The following is a 19541-nucleotide window of genomic DNA, read 5'->3' as shown; positions in this document are numbered from 1 at the left end:
ACATCTTAAAGACAGATGATGGAGCTTTGAGTTTTGCAGACAGACTGCCAGGTTGGTGTTTTGGTTTTTTGTAAGGAAATATCATTAAATAACAACAACAATAAGGTACGGGAAAGCAAGTGCTATTTTCCCCCCTAATGTTTATTCTTTGGAGTAAAATTAAAATAGAAATTTTTTAACTCAACAAGCTGTTTGAGGATGTGGTCAGTGGTGTTTAGTCTGGGACGACAAAGTATTCTCAGTGACGGGAATTTAGAGTTGATTGGTATTCCATAGGAAGATTTAGACTGCATCAGAATGGAGAATAATTTAACCAATAATGTATCATTAGGTCTTGGGTTGATCAACCCGTGTATAGTTAATCCTTTATCGCTTGAGCTGACAATCTGAGATTTTTTTCAACAGCACTGCATCTTTATCCTTAGAAATGGTCTGAACAGCAAATGAGGCTTGTGTTTAATAAATGAAGGCACTTCTTAAAATGATAACCATCTTTGACCAGTTTTACAAAACCTTTTCATTTGAAGAGACCAATTGCGCAAGCATTGTGAGAACACACTGCCAGCATGTCCCAGGAGATGATAAACTCTTCACTTAAATTTAAAATATAAAACTATTTTAGAACAGCCATTCTAAACATGATTTTCTCATTGATTTGATTTGAATAACAGGGTCAATGAAATTGGGCAAGTACTTCAGTTTGGAAACGGAATGCATGAGTTCCTGTTGCCGCTTTAGTGACTATGGGATGATAATTTTTCAATAAACATTAAAAGCCTATCTTTTCAGGAAAATAAAATTGAGTATTGGTGTCCTAATTTGCACCTTCCTTGGATGGCAGCTATGCCAATGCTTGAGTTGACTCATTTGCATGGAATATGACAATGTTTACTTTCTATGTTGGACTCTTGAGAGACTTTCAGCAGCTCAGGTGCTGATCAGGATACCATTTGATATGGAACAGCAACTTGTCCTTGACGGGCATGTAAAATGGAAGTCATGATCTTAGAGCTTGAGTTGCAAGCAGTTGCTTGGCTGTGGCATGAACCCAATCAGTGAGGGGATCAGCATTGTGGGAAAAGGATAGACATGAGAAATGTTTGTGTCTCAGTTGGGATAGAAGAGCTTGGGGGTGACACTGTTAGATGCTAGAGCTGGGGGAAAGCAAGTACAAAAAGAGGAGTTAAAATTGCAGGGAGAAGAGGGATGTAGAAATGTTACAAAATCAAGCTAATACAAAAATTGAATACTAATTTGTTCAATTTAGTAACCATGGGGTAATGCACCAAGAATGGATAAGATGATTTTGTCACATTTGCATAACAAATACAGGTGAGATGTGTGTGACACATAATCTGATTTAGTGAAACTACAGGCTATTTGATGTTTAATATGATGAAATAATATAGCTATGAACTACAAGCTGAATTATTTTCTTTATATTCAGAAATCTTGTATACTTTCAGTTTAACCTAAAACATGTGATATAAGTGATTGAAATTTTAAAAAAATTAAATCTTGTGGGGAAGAGCGAAACTAGAGGGAATCAATATGGTGTGGTACAATGGGACATAGTTTAGTGATTTGGAATTCTGGGATCAGCAAATTATGCCCAAGTATAGGTTAAGTGGTTTTAGTTTACACAGCGAGTAGCTGCTGTAATTGTACAACTGAATAGTTGCTTTCCTATGAAAGCTACCAACGAGCTTCAGAGAGCAATTGGCTAAACATGCTGGTTGGGTGCAGGGACAGCTCTGAGGCAATCTAATCCTCTGATCAATTTTAATATCCTTTTGTTGAAGTACAAGTTAAGTGGATGTTCCAAGCCAGCAACCCCATAAAACTAAATGGCCCTATCTCACTGCTACCTTGGTGTGATGCCAAACAAGATGAATTCCCCAGTTCTTCTTAAAACTACATCAATCAGCTGAAAAATGCATGCCTCTGGCTGATAGAGATTCCTTGTACTTTTGCCTGAAATAACCTGATGCCGTAAATTGCGAGAGGCGTTATCGGAGCCACAGACAGAGCAGTGAGGTCCGATGACTGTGGCTGCAGGTCCTCCAGCAGTGGTTGGCTCAGCTCCCCTATTATATTTTTGGTGAACTGTAGTCTTCTCATACAAATCTCTTCACTTGGGCCTTTATAAGACCTGTGTTGCCTATATTTTCTTTAGGGTTAAGTGATATTTTGTGGGGTGCATCATCCTCAAATGCTGCCTCACTCTCCTTTCTACAACTTTGCCATACAAAAAGGTCTATATTTGGACTTTGTTAGGTAGATGACCCTAACTGCTTTGGAGGCATGCGTACATGGAAGAGAGCATCAGAATGACCATCACTCGGTGACGCAGCCTAATGACTGAAGCCTTCTGTTTAACGTAGTTTATCGTTGTCACCACGACCGTAACTCCTCCTCCTCCTCCTTCACCTTCAAATAAAGGATTGATCTTCTCCTCATCATCCTCCACCTTCAAATAAAGGACATCTTCTGCTCATCCTCCTTCATGATTATGACATACAAAGGTACGCCCATAGGGAATGCTATACCTGCTCCTGTGGTTGGGGGAGAGGTGAAATCTTCTGGTGGTCTCTCACTCCCACAGTCAGAAGCGTGTCCACTTGTGTCTATGTTCAATGAAACAAATCACTCTAAAAAGTAATTTCTAGCTGCAGAAATCTCTGCTGAAACTTTCAGCAGTCTTTTGGCTCAATAACTCCTCTCTTGCTCCAGTCTCCGCTGATGCTTTTTTTTCTCGTTCTGACTTACCCCAGAGCCTTGCGAGCATAAATCAAGGTAACTTGGTGGTGTAGCTCCACAGGCCCTCATTTAAATATATTTAAGAAGTGTTCTCTGCAAGGGCCAAATTGTGTTAGTAAATTCTGGGGAACCGATTTTGGAGCAGGAAACTGACTGAAACAGCTTCTGCCCCAGCTTAATGGCCAGAAAAACTGGTTTCCCCAATTTTACACCAGAAAACACTGAAACAGTGTGGAATTTTCAGGCCCATAAGTTCATGACAGTTCTTTAATTAGCTTAGTCTGGAAGCATGTGTTCTTGATGGAAGCAGATGCTTTGCTTCATTCACAGCCTGCATAAGAGGTTCCCATAGGCTGGGGAAGTTAAGTTTTGTTGACTGCATGTGACCATTCTACTTCCCCTCTCTTCCCCCCCCAACCCCCACCCCACCTAAAAAAATAAATGCAGAGATTACAGATCAGTCGTGACATGAAGGCAAAAGAACACTTTTTTCAAAAAACGACAAATATGAAATGGGCTTCTTGCTACACATTTTGGCAATATGCCTCGACAACTAGGTAATGGGCATAGACCTAGAAGCCTCATGCTTTCAAATACAGCACTGACGTTGAAATTCTGAGTTTTCACATCCATGGAATAAATTATTGGTGCAAGGTGCCTTTTTTTGAACTCTCATCAGCACCCGATATCTTCAAAACTTCTCTGCCATTTCTAATCACTACACTGCAGATTTGTATTCTCACCTATTTCCTACCAGTGCTGCTTTATCCAAGAACTGACTTATGGTTGCCAAGTTAGCTTTCCAGCAAGTCTCTCACCTTTTTGATTAGACTGGTCGCCAAGTAACTTGAGCAAATATTAATTGCAGCCAATACTCAAACTGATAGTCACAGGAGCTCTCTCCAGGTTTCTGAGTTTAGTTATTCACCCACTGACTTGCTTACCAACCCCCACAGCAGCAGTTTATAATCTCTGAGACATATCTAACTCAACCTTTCAGCTCATTAGCTAGCTGCCATCCACACAAATGGATACCCAATTGGAAGGTAATACAAAATGAAGCTGTTTCTTTTCGCAATATGTGCAACCAGACAACTTCTCAAGTTTTGTTTGACAAATCAAAGTCCCAGGACAGTCACTTTTCATAATTCTTGAAAGACAAATTCCTCAATGCTATCTGATCATTTTCTCTTATTATGAATACACTGCAGAAAATCCAAGTATAAAATCTTGTTGGCCTTGAAAGCACTAGCTGTTGGACACTGGAAGACCTCACTGTAATCAGTCAGCAGATTTCTATCCAGTGAAAATCTTTCACAACAAGATAAAATGATAGTTTATCTTCCCTCAGTGAGTCTCAATGGTTGTTGTGAAAGAGACTACCAAGGTCATGCCTTCTACCATTTATCACAGCTCCCTGGATAGTAACCATCAGCAAGAATACCTTAAGTAGAACAGATCTACCCTCTGGTGTTTTGAGAAGCAGGTAATCTTGTTCACCGAAAATACTTTAAACACCCTCTTGCCACAATTTAAGCATTTCAAGAAGTGTCCAAGAAACTTGATCTCTGAGTTTGCATTCTCCTCAAAGGAGAGCCTAACGGGGTGGACGGTAATTGTAAATTGTACTTTGCAGTACTTGAAATAAGTATGGAATCTTATTCCTGCATCCTGCAACTTGAATCTTGCTTTATAGATGAATAAATGCTTTCCATTTGAACCAATACGTATCTACCAGTGTTCCCTTTATGTTCCAGGGATCCCGCCTGGCTGGCAAGCTGGCTTTTAAATTTAAAAAAAAAAAAAGCGCATGTGCGGACTTTGTATTAACTGTGACTCAGTTGGCAGCACACTCGCCTCTGAATCAGAAGGTTGTGAGTTCAAGTCCCACTCCAGAGACTTGAGCACAAAAATCTAGGCTGACACTCCAGTGCAGTGCTTAGTTTCTCTGCTATCTCGCTCATGCTCTCCCTGAGCTCATCTTGTTCATTAGACCCACCTCCTGCTCTCTCAATCCTATTCCCACTATAATGCTGACCCTCCCCCCCGACTTCCCTTCCTGGCCCCCATGTTAGTTGATATTGTACCTCCAGGTACAGTCTCCCTACCTTTCAAATCTGCTGTCGTCGCCCCCCTCCTAAAAATACTCAACTTGACCCCTCTGTCCTTGCAAACTACCGCCCCATCTCCCCTCTCTAACGTCCTTGATTGTGTTGTTGCCTCCCAAATCTGTGCCCATCTTTCCTGCAACTTCATGTTTGATTCATTACAATCAGGTTTATGCCCCTGCCACAGCACTGAAAGGGCCCTAATCAAAGTCACAAATGACGTTCTCTGTGACTGTGCCCATGGTGCACTTTCCTTCCTGTCCTTCTTGACCCCTCTGCAGTCTTTGACATGGTTGACCACACCCATCCTCCTCCCACGCCTCTCCTCCACTGCCCTCACCTGGTTCCACTCTTACCTATCCAGTCATAGCCAGAATATCTCTTGCAATGGCTTCTCTTCCTGTCCCGGCACCATTACCTCTGGAGTCCCCCAAGGATCTGTCCTTGGCCCCCTCCTATTCGTCATCTACATGCTGCTTCTCAGCAACATCAATTGAAGACATAATATCAGGTTCCACATGTACGCTGATGACACCCAGATGTATCTCACTGCCACCTCTCCCGACCCCTCTACTGCCTCTGTGTTGTCGGACTGTTTTTCCGACATCCGATCCTGGATGAGCCAAAATTTCCTCCAATTGAAATATTTGGAAGACCAAAATCATTGTCTTCCACCCCTGTCACAAACTCTGTTCCCTAGCCACCGATTCCATCCCCCTCCTTGGCCACTGTCTCAGGCTGAACAGAATGTTCACAACCTCGGCATCATATTTGACCCTTAGCTGACCTTCTGACTCCATATTATCTCCATCACAAAGACCACCTACTTCCAGCTCCATAACATCGTCCGACTCCGCCCCACCTCAGCCCATCTGCTGCTGAAACCCTCACCCATGCTTTTGTTGCCTCCAGACTCAACTATTCCAATGCTCTCCTGGTCAGTCTCCCATTTGTCACCCTCCATAAAATTAAGTTTATCCGAAATGATGCTGCCTGTATCCTAATCCCATCCCGCCTGTGCTCGCTGACCGACACTAGTTCCCAGTCCACTAACTCCTTGATTTTAAAATTATCATCCATTTCAATTTCAAATTCAATTCCCTCCATGGCCTCGCCCCTCCCTCCCTTCGTAATCTCCTACAACCCTTCGAGAACTCAGCATTCCTCCAAAACTGGCTTCTTGTGCATCTCCCACTTTTTTCGCCCCATCATTGACGGCCATGCCTTCAGCTGTTTCGGTCCTCCGCTCTGGAATTCCCTCCCTAATCCTCTCCCCTTCTTTCTCCTACTTTAAGAGGCTCCTTAAAACCTACCTCTTTGATCAAGCTTTTACTCACCCATCCTAATATCCTTTTTTGGCTGTCAATTTTTGTCTGATTACACTCCTGTGAAGCGCCTTGGAACAATTTGCTATGTTAAAGGTGCTATATAAATGCAAGTTGTTGCTGCAATGTGACATTTCTTGGGTGAAAAACAGTGCTAATGTTAGAGAATTAGTGAAATGAAAGCTCTTTTTCTATTTCCTCTTTCACATGAGATCTAAGCCGATCTATATCTGTGTGAATGCAATAGATATAAATCTTTCGTCAGCATTGACAGCCCATGATTCACTTAAACGTTACTTCAGAATATTTTGCTTTTACAGCTTTTCAGGTATCAAATTACTTCTCAAATACTTGGTGCTAAATATATTCCCATCACATTTGTCAGACTACAGCAGACAGTATTTTTATTTACAGCCCCCTATCTAAGCTATTCCTCTAATATGTTTTCGACAGCTTTAGGCTTTGCTGAATATGTGCATCATTGAGAATGTTGAAAGCAAACTTGAGAATTTAGTTTTTTCCCATAAAATCACTAATGTGTCAAACCCAAGTGGAGAACTTTTATAGCAACTTCTATAAAAGTTACTGCATCTGGTGTATGCATTTTGTCAAGATTGGGTAGTTAGTTTTTATTTGAAATATCATGAAGCTGTATTATTTTACAGCCCAATGAGCTTAAGTTCCTTTTGACATTACTCACTCCCAAAAACAAGGCTAGGGTACAGCATTAATGCCAATACCCAGTGAATCTGGAATGCTCATTGTTACATCGGTCATTTTACTGTGCAATAATAGGCTATATAAATAAGGTTGTTAGGTTTTGGGATTTTTGATATTTTATTCATAGAAAGGATTTGGGGATTGTTTTATTTAAGGACTGTACTTCAAAACCAAGTAAATCCTGTACACAGGGGCGGGTTGCTTTTCCTCAAATGTGACCCCAACTACAGATTATAATATAGTATAATTACATATTGGGTCCCCTGGCAAGCAGAGAGGAAAGTTTTGGTCTCTAAATACTGGGTTGACTTTGAGTGGGATACTCGTCCGATGTGAGTGGAGTAGTACCCCATCTCAATTCTGCTGTTATAAGGTTGTGAGTCAGGCTCACGACCTGTCCACATATAAAGGGTCTTTATTACATAAACAACTCAGAGCACGATCTGCTGGATGCAAAAGCAGTGGAAGAAATGGATTGCCTCGTGCCACTCGGCACTGAAGCAAAAGATGATGATGGGTCGTACAATGACACCTTTAAAAGGAAGATGTTTACAGGAGTAGCGCAATTGCACACAATAGAATATTTGAGACTGTAAACTTGGAACAAGGGGTAACTCCTGTCCCTCGATGAAATATAACTACTATATGATCAGTTGTTCACCAATGCTATTAGATTGTTATACTTCAAAAAAGTTTTTTTTTAAATTGTGTTTACATTATCTTCCATTTTAGAAATTTCTTCCCCGCTTTGAGTTCTGATGTATGGACTGGTGATCTGCTCCCTGGTACACAAGAGGGGCATGATTTGATTTTCTAAAGAATTACAGTAGTATCATCTCAATTTATGGGGAACTGTAGGGGTGCATCTGGTTTCCAGTACTTCATTTTCTGTCATTTCTCTGGGGCCAGGTCCGCGCTTCAAGGTAAGTGACATCAGATTGAAATCCTGTCATTATACTGAGGTCCAATGTTGTGCTGCAGAACAATGGAATGAACGTTTGCATCCATGTGCACAGTTTCCCAATATGCTCTCCTAGTGAGGAAGTTGAAATTTACCCTATAACTGTCAGAAAAAAGAACATTTTACTGCATTTGCCACCTAAGGGTGAAGACGACCTATATTATGCCAACATTTTTATGGCTTCTCTGAGTGCACCAGCCAAGTAGATCTGATTTCTGGATAGCTTTGTAATGTGTATCTGCTCATATAGAATGAGGTTGAAAACTGCTGAACTAGAATTATTTGAAACTGAAGTTGCCATCAGAGAAAGGAGACATTCAGTCCCCCAGTCTGGGATTGACTTCAATCCAAGTCCAGATCTAAAAGAACGCCTGCAGTGCCATCCATTTCCTCAGTTTGTCTTTGTAAACAAAAAAAGGTTTGCCAAACATTTTTATAAACCGTGCCCATTCAAACATGATGCACTGATATTAAACCACCTTGAAGCGCCGAATTACCACGCTTTCACGTGATGTCAATATTAGGAAAATAAGAGTGTTCTGGCATTTCCAAACACACCTTCATGCAGAGGGTTCTAAATAGATTTCAAACAAAATCCTTAATAAACATTATCCTTTTGTATGCTATCTATTAACCAGGAAAGCTGTTGCTCACACCACTGCATATTGGCTGGCTTCTCAGGGATGTTCATATCTCTTGATCAGAAATTCATGATGCCAGTGAAAAGTAATGAAATGTAAATAGATATGTGAATTAACAGTAGTGGCTTCCTCTCTTGTGTAATACATCTTAAAGTGTATGTAGTTTTGACCTGTTTAAACTGGCTTGATAATTGAGAAAACTATTTGGCATTATAGAATGTTATTTCATACATCTGATACTCATTAGAGGACACGAGGCATACATGCTCCTCATGCTCTTTAAACTAAAGGGAACACAGTGACACTTAGGAGAAACAGGTTATCCTGCAGCCAGAATGAAAGATGGAACCTGAGTGACCTAGGTTCCTTTGTGTTGAACTGTAATGCGCTGGTGATTAATTAAGTTCGAAGTGGGAACGAGACATTGTTTTGGAATTTGAGAAGGAAAGATTTAATTGCTTGCAGGCTTCAGAAGGCTAGACGTCTGACCATACAGCGTTCAGGAGATGTGCAGCATTACTGAGACTTTTACAGGCTGTGTGGGCCGCAGTTCAAACCTATCAGTGTTTCCTCTGTAGCAGTCTTTAATTTTACTATAAAAACAAGGACTTTTTGTACTGGCATAAATCGCATTGATAAGATAGCCAAGTGTTGTCTGATGCAGAACTTTTCAGGTATATGACCTAATTCTGGTGTGTCAATCATAAAAGCAAAAATGTTTTTAGTTTTGTAAAACTATATTTGTGGGTGTTGAGTGTGTGATATTTTCACAAATTTGATATGCATTGTGTAGTCAGAAACTAAACGTCAACTCAAATTTCTCTCCACGGATGTTGCCTGACCTGCTGAGTTTTTCCAGCATTTTCTGTTGTTATTTCGGATTTCCAACATCTGCAGTATTTTGCTATCGTACAGCAGAGGTTGCTTTGTCAGATTTTATATTAAACTGTACGCATGGGACAGCCAAATTATGCCCTCTTTTCTCCTTTAAGACGCTCCTTAAAACCTACCTCTTTGACCAAGCTTTTGGTCACCTGCCCTAATTTATCCTTATGTGGCTCGTTGTCAAATTTTTTGTCTTAAAATACTCCTGTGCAGTGCCTTGGGATGTTTTACTATGTTAAATGCGCTATATAAATACAAGTTGTTGTTGTTGTGCCCTGAAAATGCATAATTCAGACATGAGTGGAGAGGGAAAGCAGATGGTTCACATTTACCTATTTGGGGAACTGGGTGACACACAGGGAAGGAGTGAAAATTGGAGTGAGCGCTCTTGGTCACCTTTGTGTATCTCCCAGTAGCTGGTTTAAGCAGTGTATATTTGACAGCAGGTGATGGCCTTTCTCTATACTTAAAGGAGTATAATCCTTCAAAATCTTTTTTTCTATATTTTTACCATACATACAATTCAGTGATGGGTAATTCTCATGTTGGAATATACCATTGCACTGTTCATGAAAGGTGTAATTCTGACCAAAATATAGTTCTCATAGCTCTTCTCCATCCCTTATAATAATGACATTCCACCATTAAGGGGTTAATTGAATTGAACTTGGAGGTGTCTTAAAACCTTTCTCCAGTGCCTGTCTTTGTCTTCATTGATTTGGTTGTGACTGTTCATAGTTACTGGTTTATCACAGTCCTTGGTGTGACCTAAATCAGCATTCTAACTTAGTTTTATGGTATGAATGTACATTTTGGTTTTTGCGTGTCCAAAACTAGTTGAGCGTACATGATAAGCACTCCTTAGTATCATCTAAAACTGGTTTATTTGTAAGTTTCAGTTACGAGAATGAAACATTCCTGAATATACATAGTAAGAAGTTCTATTTTACAGATAGCAATTGATTGTTGCAATCAAACCTCACTTATTACACTCAGCTCCACTTCTCTTCTCGAAAAATGAGGAAAAAATAAAATAAAGCACACACTCTGTCCCTTTTGTGGACTGACTGACTTGTTTTTGGTATTCCCTTTGTTTCGAGACAACTTCTAACTACAAAAGTGACCTCTTTCTTGGTTTCCAGCTCCAGGCCCAGCCCTCGCAGTCTTCTGTTGAAAACCTGACTGAGTGCCCATGTGTCTTTTTTTCTTTTCACGTGAAGTAGAAGGATGGTGCTTTAAACTCCTTCCCCATTCAGGGATTCACCAGTAGGCATGTCATCCAAATTGACTGCCTACTGTCGCAAGAATATATTCTCAGCAGACACGTCATGCTGGTTGCGCGTGAATAAAATTATCCTCACCATAATAGGTATGGTTCTGTTGTTAGACCATCTGATTGGTTCCCTGTTGTTGTGGAGAACAGTAAAGAGAGTTTGCTCATGAACTCATCGAATCAAACTTCTTCCTGCTCCCAACCTCAGTGGCTGCAATATGTAGCTTTTTAAACCAGTGCAAATTTATTAAAACAATACACTTAAACATAACTCATTCCCAATTCTTTCCGTGAAGGACTAAAAAGATGAAAATCCCAAAATGTGATAGCACTTTACAGTGAAATAGTTCACCATATGTGGATACGATTAAGAAATACCTTAAAACAATATTTGAAGTTGTATTTCATTCTCCTGTTCCTGCAAAAATTCACCATTTTAGTCTCCCACTTAGTAGGGAGATGCTTGGCTGAAGTTATTTAAGAGGTCATTGAGAAATTTCACGGGAAATCACTGGGACATGTCCATGACAGGAAACTTCAGCACAATATTGCTCTGTACTCGCCTGGTGGCCAAGTTTTCCATCTTGGATATCTCCCAGTTACCCTCTAGAATGGAGGGTGTGATTTTTTTTCTAGAAGTGCACAGTGATGACTTCTGCAACTTACAGCAGCTCAGTATCTTACTACTGCCCATAGAAACCTGGTAATGGCACATATCTGTGGAGAAGAGTACAATGAACAATGTACAGTACTCTCCAATAAAGTAGAAACTTATATGAATTACTTGTTAACCTAACCTGAATGGGAATGTATTTTTTTTATTGCAAGTGCTCCCAGCCACCCCACACTTCCCCTCTTGAAAAAGACAGTTGATCAATAAAAATTCACAGTACCTTTGGAAATAAGTGAGCCTGGGTATATTAACTACAAAAAATAGTTGATAAACTGTTGCTTTGCAGTCATTTCTAAAGACTTAGGCCTAGAAATTGGGTTTTGGCGCAGCGACGGCTTTAGCGCCGCAAGTTAGTGCCGGAGCTAAGTCGCGCTGGGCGGGCCAAAAATTCACTAGTTCTGCGCCCAAACGGCTGCCGGCGCTGCTGAAAGCTGTTTGCGCCTGAAAACTGGCGCTACGCGCTGAATTGCGGCGCTATTCCGGCGCTGCGGCGCCCGCTGCGGTGCGGCAGGTTCGGGAAGTGCAGGCCTCCTCCTTCCCTTAAGGAGGAGCTGCCTGCACCCGGCCGCGGCCCGCGAAAATCATTGTAAAAATGAGCCCGGCACCTCGGACAAGTGCCGGGCTTGCATCTGTCCCGGGGGGGGGGGGGGGGAGAAGTCCGGGGAGGGAGCTGCGGCCAGGCGGCCGGCGGGAAAGCGGCCGGCCGCCGCGGGTCCTTTAATGCGCCGGCGCAAAGTCCAGTAAGGCACCTCTGCCAGAACGTTGCTTGCGGCTGCCACGGGCGAGGCGGCCACAAGTCAATTTCGGAGTTCGGGCGGGTTACCATGGCAACCGGGACGCTGCGCACACCGATGACGTCATCGGTGCCGGCGCAACGCTAACGGCCTAACGCCGATTTAGGGACCCACTCAATTTCCAAACTGGCCATAACTCCGGCGCTAGGCCCTCTAGCGCCTCAAAAGCGGCGCTAAGCCTACCGAATTTCTAGGCCTTAATCTATAGTACGTGCAGCATTTGCTATCCTTCTGTGAAATTAAACCCACTGTGACTTCAGTTTAAGCTGCATGACTTTATTTCAGAAGGCTGATGATATCAGTTGCTGTCTGCCATATCATGTGCCAATGTCCAAACATATCTACATAAGGCTACCATGTGAACTCCAACTGCATTTATTGTATTATATAGAAAACACAGGTTGGTGTGTTTCAGTGATGAAACACTAAGTTCATGATATGACTGCTTTGTAATTCTATGATATGTACATTCATATGCAAGTATTTTTGCCAACAGCCTCTAGTTAGTCATAAGATGCTTTCATGAGGAGACTGAGCTGAAAAGATGCTCGAAAAAATAAAATGTAATGCTATTTTACAACGCCGTATATAATGGCCCAGATTTTGCATTGAACATAATGGTGAGCTCACTATTATTATGGAGTAAATTGGACAGCAACTTCCAGAGTACGCACATGCGCAGTTAAATGCGGAAATCCGAAGGTTGCGGTCCGAATTATCCTGCTCCTCCACTATAACAGTACCTCAATGATAGACTCGGCATTGAACTCAATGTAAGGGCATGAAATTGTGGTACTCACATACTCATTACCCACTGAAGACGGCAGAAAAAGTTAGGGCTGGTGTGTTCAGGTGTAAGTGAATTTTTAACGGTGCGATAAGTCATAATTACTTCCAAACAACCTGAAAATTTAATTTTACAAGTGTGGAGTATCATTCCTTCGGAATTTAATTAGTGTTGGAGGTATTTAAATAATTTTAAACTTTTACTGTCTCTTATCTCTCTCTTAATCCCATCTTTCGTTCCCTCTCTTTATGTTGCTTTCTGTACATTAAATCCAATTTATACTTCCTAGTTTATACTTCATGGTTTAGACTCTGCGTGTCTCAGTGAGGTTTCTTCAGTCTGTTTGGTTGAAGAGCCTTGTTGTTTCTTGTCCTGGTCACACATGCCACAGATCTCCGTAGAGGGTGCAGTGCTGGATCAGATGCCCGATGACAACAGGTCTCAGCTCAAAAGGCCGTAAAAACTCTGTGGGCAGCTGTCAGCATAGTGAACAGCAATTGCCATTCCTTTGCCGCTGACGGTAAAATCTGGGCCGATACCATTTTATGAAAGCATCACTCATAATTATTCTTTCACTGATTTCTTGCTGCTTCATCTTAAAATTGCACTCCGCGTAACCAAAAGTGACGGTAAGAATTTTAAAAATTACTTTCTTAAAATATTATTTATCAGAGAGAGAAGCACATAGCTAGCAGTGAGTTGTGTAGGCATTCATAAGCTGCTCAAGCTTTGCTCGTGAAGTTCATGTCCGCATGAAAGCCCAAGTTAAAGCCTGGTAGTGCACTGGCAGCTATCTAGTATCCTGTACTTATAATTTGCCTGCTGTGCGCCAGGTATATTATTCTTCTTTGTCCACATCCTAAGGCAAACTTACTTGTTGATTTGTAATCAAGTTTTGAGATTAACTGTCAGGAGTAACATCTGCCTTTAATGCTTATCATCTTCTGTCTCGACATTTCTTTTATTGGGACTCCACTGCTTGTGACCTTCAAAAAAGTAATTGCGTGTAATATAATTGTAAAGCCTGACTGATGATCTAAGACATTATAGCAAACATTTCAGCTTCAATAAAGTAGATTTTCCTGTCTCAGAATGAGAGCATCACTCAAAGTAGTGCAGTTGCTTGTGATTAATTTATGGGGAAAGGTTTGGGGAGGGGAAAAGGTTATCATGGCATGAATTAAGTGAAGCAATATTTCTGAAGGGATTTGGCAAACCAACTGTGGCATAAGGTTTTATAATTGGAGTCATTAGCATGGTATGCAGTACCTATAAACACTGCTTTTGAAAGCTGATAATTAAATATGTAATTGTATGGAAGCTCTGCATTGAAAAAAAAATCCCATTATTTTAATTATACAAACCTACCATCTAGCTCTTCAGTAACTGGTGATTCCGTAATGCCGGCAGTTGTAGGAGAAGGTTCATGCGGGGGGGCTCTTGAGCGAAGCCCTCGTTCTCGTGCAAATGCAGGATTTTGATCCCTTTGTATTTCATTACTGCCAAACAAATTGCTCTGGTATTGCCTGCTGCGAGGTATGGACTGTGGTACGACTTGCACAAGAGGCGGTGGTTCATAGTCCCTTGGAGTAAGACTACGTATGCATTCCTGCTCTAGTTTGGTTATGATCACAGACTGATTATTAACAAGAGCAGACAGTACTGCGTACTTCTGTTCCAGTTGTCTGTATCTGGTGGCCATTCGCAGAATCTCAGCTGTGGAATTAAGAACTTTGTTCTCCAGCTGTGAAATTTCCAGTGAGTTGTCCCTTTTGCGAATAATCTCATGCAGGAGCTGCATATAAAGCTGCGTTACACGCGAGTTCATATTCCGACTCTCCTTTCGTAGCAGTTTCACCTCATTCACTATGCCTCCATCTACCTCCACTAACAGCTGAAGGTTTTCAATTTGCCGCTTCTGCTTGGACATAATGTCCTTCAGCTCCTCCACATCCATTTTTGTTATCCCACCGTAGTCCATTTCTGGCCCCTTTGAACTGACACAGATAGGACCTGTTATCCTTTGATGTGGGACCAAGAAGGTGTAAGAACATTTGTTGCTAGTATCTGGTGAACGTCTGTATCGGTTATGAACAATAGTATGTGCTGCAATGTTGCTTCTAGCATGAAGTTGTTGTCTCTTGCCTACTGCAGACATGAGACTAATTAACAGCAGACACAAAGTCCAGGTGAGTGAGTTCATGTTGGCTTGGAGAAAGCTGAGAGGAATTCTCTGGTCTCCAAGGTGATTATTCTGTAAAACAAGACTGGTATTAGGTGTGTACTGTATGCTGCCATGCAAATAAAATCGAGCTGTCAAGCAATTTAAAAAGTTAATTGTGAATAATTTTGCATTTAATAATTTTACTCTGTTAATCTTGGTTTTAATTGCATATTTAATTGATATAACTGCAATCCTCTCTATCAAATTAATTTTATACACATTTTTATATACATTTGTAAAAGTTGGAATAGAACCCCCTTAAATTCATGCAGTATTACTGTTAACTGTTAGTACATTAAGAAATGAGTGCAAAAAAGATTTCATTTTAATCATGGAAACTAAAAACCCAGCTCCACTAAATTGTACCATTACCTTGCCCTGACGCACTGAACTAAGCCACTAAACCTCTACTGCCTGCTATTAGTCACACCACAAGTCAGTAAGTTTTTTTTTTAAAAAGCTTTTAATTGAAGTCTTAATCTTTACATTCAGATGCTGCGTAACCCGCACACCATAGGCTGAAGCCACCCAGGGAATATGTTGACTGTATAAACACAGTATTAAAGTTATGCATACATGCCTGTCCATAGCCTACGTTCCATTTCCTGCAACAAGCAATTTTTCCACGCATGCTTCCTACATAGCCCCCTTTTTGCTCGTTATTATGAACATGAGTTGGGTGCCATGGTACCTAGATGGTTCGCTCCAAGCAGAGAAAAAAGTATGTGCTTATTCGACAGTGTCACCAGCAGGCTACAGCTCTGGGCTGTTGATATGCAAAAACCTCTTGCTACTAAGGTGCACTCCACGTAACTTCTGTGATTAACACTTTTTACAAAATTCAGCCTCAAAAAATTAACTTACAAGTCGCAGAAGTTATCCAATTAATAGACGGCTCTAAAATAAGTGTTTTTGTAAACAAGGGAACTGAACACTGGAGATGTCATTCCTTCAATGATATTCCTACTTGTACCAATTAACTGTTCATGTTCATCAACTCTTGATTATTCTGGGGATCAGAGAACTTTGTTCACTTGCTTAACCAATATAGGGAAAAAATCTCCTCGTGAAATCATAAACATGTTCTTTACAGTCTTGGTACAAATAACACAACAGAGGTTACCTTCCCCATGGTTGCTATAGCATGCTTTTCTAATAAAACTATTGTTAAATGTAATTGCAGAATATTCATTGTATCGTCTCCCACTATGGTGTGATAAAATTGCCACCGGGGTAGGCTTATAAGGCAGCCACAAGTCCTCGCTCGTACCGTTTTATCTATAATGTGTGGCCAGAAAATTCAGCCGGTGAACCTGTCTGTATGCCCCAAAGTCTAGCTTATTTGGAACAGTAAATTGATTTTGTTGAGAAGTTGCTAAAACTAAATGCTTAACAGGGCAAGCTAAATTCACCGATCCTGTGTTCCCAATAGGGAACTCCACTCAAAGGAAATGTGGTTCAACGATGGAGTTGGAACACTGTAGCACCAGTTCTGACCCATACTTAATTTTGGGTGCAGCTCCTTGCGGAGAGCATGGAACTGGTGAATTTACCCGAATATTTCAATTGATAATTGTCATTAACCTACAAAGAGTACTCAAGTGAAATAGGATGATCATACGCCTCGTTTTCCAGGGACAGTCCCCAGATTAGGTACTGTGTCACTGGGCAAACAATGTCCCGGAAGAGTCCCCGGTTCAGGAAACTCGTCGCCAAATAAAATGTTCAGTGATTAAATGTAAAATAGTTTAAGCAATAAACAAGAACTTTGGCCGAAAATAAAAACATAAAATGCTGGAAATACTCAACAGGTTGGGCAGCATCTGTGGAGAGAGAAACAGAGTTAACGTTTCAGGTCGATGACCTTTCGTCAGAACTCTGGCCTACAGATTTAGGAAAATAAAATTTAAATTTCACCCCCATTAGTTACACACAAAAACAGTACACTATAAATAGTTATCGCAGGTGGGGCTGATGTTTCAACAGCCTTGGTTGTGACGTGCTAGAGGCGCCGCCCATCATGCCGTCAAACCAAGGTGACTGATGATGGCTGGGGGAACTGACCAATCAAAGCAGTGGAAAATTGAGCTACATCTATGTCATAAATAAATTAGATGTATAAAGTGCAGGCAGAGGCGGGATTACCCGGTGAAAGACAGAGTGCGCGTGGGTGGTGTATTTGTGAAAGAGCAGAGTAAAAATGGAGCGAAGAAAGTGCACCACATTTAAGGAAGTAAATTTATTTAACCAGTATCTTTTAAGTACTTGGATATGTTGTGTCCTTACTAATTGAGGTGCTTTATTCAACCTCTAGTTCTAAAGAACTCTGGTCCCAAAAGTTTAATTTATTTTCATAGATGCTGAGGTTTGGTTTTTGTTTCAAATTTCTAGCATATGTAGTTTTTTTATCTTATCTAATCAATCTTTGCCGCCCACAGATTCACATTTTAGGCCCTTTCGTCTTTATTTTAGCTTGAATGCAGTGATACTGAAATAAACACTAGTAGTACATTAGTGGCCAACAGCTTAGTGGGACTGGGGTCGAGCAAGCCAGGAAGTGCGTCTCATCCACATAGAAAGAGCAGGAGGTAAGGGGAAAAACTTGAGAAAGACATGGGTTCAGGCCTAGGGGAACCTTGGGAGAGGTTTGACTTGTTGGACAAGCGGATTGGGGGGTGTGGCAGATGAACAGATGATATTAATCTTTGTGACAAACAAGTCTGTGAGCTCCTTCCATGTGTTGTTGGTGAGAACATACATTCACTGAAGAAAACTCTGAAAGCTGTGTTTTTTTTAAAAACTCAAGCTATAGGAGGGAAGATGGGCTGAAGAAGGAGCAGTGATGGGCAATGTTACGGAGGTGGAAGTGAGCGGTCTTCATGATTGAGAGGATTATGGAGTTGGAAGCTCAGTTCAGGGAGGCTGTGGTGGAAAACCATTTGGTTCAACCTGAGATAGTGGCCAGGGAATGGAGAAGGAATCGGTGGCCAAGGAACGGAGTTTGTGGTGGGGCTAAAAACAATGGCTGAGGTGTTCCCAAAATTTAACTGGAGGAACTTTTGGCACATCCAGGATTGGATGGAAGACGAGCAATCTGACAACATAAAGGCAGTGGAAGTGTTGAGAAAGACGGTGGTGAGGTCAAGCTGGGGACCAGTCAGTGTTCAGAAAGCTTGGAAATAACTGGTGGATGCTGTTTGGTTGTACTTTGTGGTCATCAGTGTGCAAACTAAAGATAGGAACATGGGTAAACCGTCAGAGACCCTCCCGTGTAATCTTTCATATCCTGGAACTAGCGTACAGCATAGCACCTGTTCCACATAACCGTTGACTGCATGATGGTTGATGGAGGTTAATCTCTACGCGTATTCAACTAGCAGAAACAATAAAGTCGTCATGCCGACTTTCTTGAAACGTGGAGATAGCACAGCAATATAAATCTGTGAAAAATAAATGACGGGCAGTGATGTGAAGAAAGAGATTTTCTGAATAGGCCGTATAGACAGTGGGTGCGAAAAACTGACGTTCCTGAACAGTGTTATTGTATTACCTGTATTTATAAATGGTGTCTGAATGCGTTTGAATAGTGTGACAGCATATCTGCGGTAATTATATTCACATTTGTTTTGCATTTGTAGGGTATATGTGCAACTGTTTAAAATCTAGGCTGCTAAAAAAAATTTGCCTTGCTACGCTACGCAACCTACATTTTCCATCTTGGCTACTTTGCTCCCACCATGTGTCCCAGATTCAGTTTAGAAAATATGGTCACCCTAAAATAAAAAGTTGCATGCTTAAGTTAAAAACAATCACCGCAGAAAAAAAGAAAGTTGCATTTATATAGCGTTTTCATGACCACCTGACGTCCCAAAGCGCTTTACAGCCAATGAAGTACTTTTGAGGTGCAGTCACTGTTATAATGTGGGAAACGCAGCAGCCATTTTGCACACGGCAAGCTCCCACAAACTCTGTTTTTGTTATGTTGATTGAGGGATAAATATTGGCCAGGACACCGGGGAGAACTCCCTGCTCTTCTTCGAAATAGTGCTTGAGATCTTTTATGTCCACTTGAGAGAGCAGACGGGGCCTCGGTTTATCGTCTCATCCGAAAGACGGCACCTCTGACAGTGCCGTGCTCCCTCAACACTGCACTGGAGTGTCAGCCTAGAATTTTGTGCTCAAATCACTGAAGTGGGAATTGAACCCACAACCTTCTGACTTAGAGGCGAGGGTGCTACCAACTGAGCCACAGCTGGTAAGAAAAAGAGACTGAAACAATGTCTCTGTATATTTTGTTTCTGGTGGCTGCAGTCCCTGAACTCCCTGACCTGGGCAATTTTAAGGCAGCAGATGAAATTTACATATGTTAAAAGATGATAGTATTTTTCAG

The 19541-nt window shown here is 41.3% G+C and overlaps 2 protein-coding genes across 20 annotated transcripts in view; one reads left to right on the top strand and one right to left on the bottom strand.

Moving 5' to 3' along the window:
• ralgps2 (Ral GEF with PH domain and SH3 binding motif 2) overlaps nucleotides 1–19541 on the top strand; it is a 911087-nt gene that overhangs the window by 430448 nt on the left and 461098 nt on the right. The window lies entirely within an intron of this gene.
• The window catches only part of angptl1a (angiopoietin-like 1a), a 67697-nt gene that overhangs the window by 20027 nt on the left and 28129 nt on the right, over nucleotides 1–19541 (bottom strand). For both annotated transcript variants that reach the window (XM_085982228.1, XM_085982229.1), the window contains one exon: nucleotides 14296–15181. In XM_085982228.1, coding sequence (XP_085838354.1) covers nucleotides 14296–15130 — 835 coding nt within the window. In that variant the 5' untranslated portion in view covers nucleotides 15131–15181. The remainder of the gene's footprint in view (nucleotides 1–14295; nucleotides 15182–19541) is intronic.

This window comes from Somniosus microcephalus, chromosome 3 (assembly GCF_052327205.1).
Source record: "Somniosus microcephalus isolate GS21.2 chromosome 3, FLI_Smic_1.0, whole genome shotgun sequence".
Taxonomy (NCBI): Eukaryota; Metazoa; Chordata; class Chondrichthyes; order Squaliformes; family Somniosidae; genus Somniosus; species Somniosus microcephalus.
The sequence above is the reverse complement of the archived record's forward strand: the minus strand, read 5'-3'. Positions and strand labels throughout refer to the sequence as shown.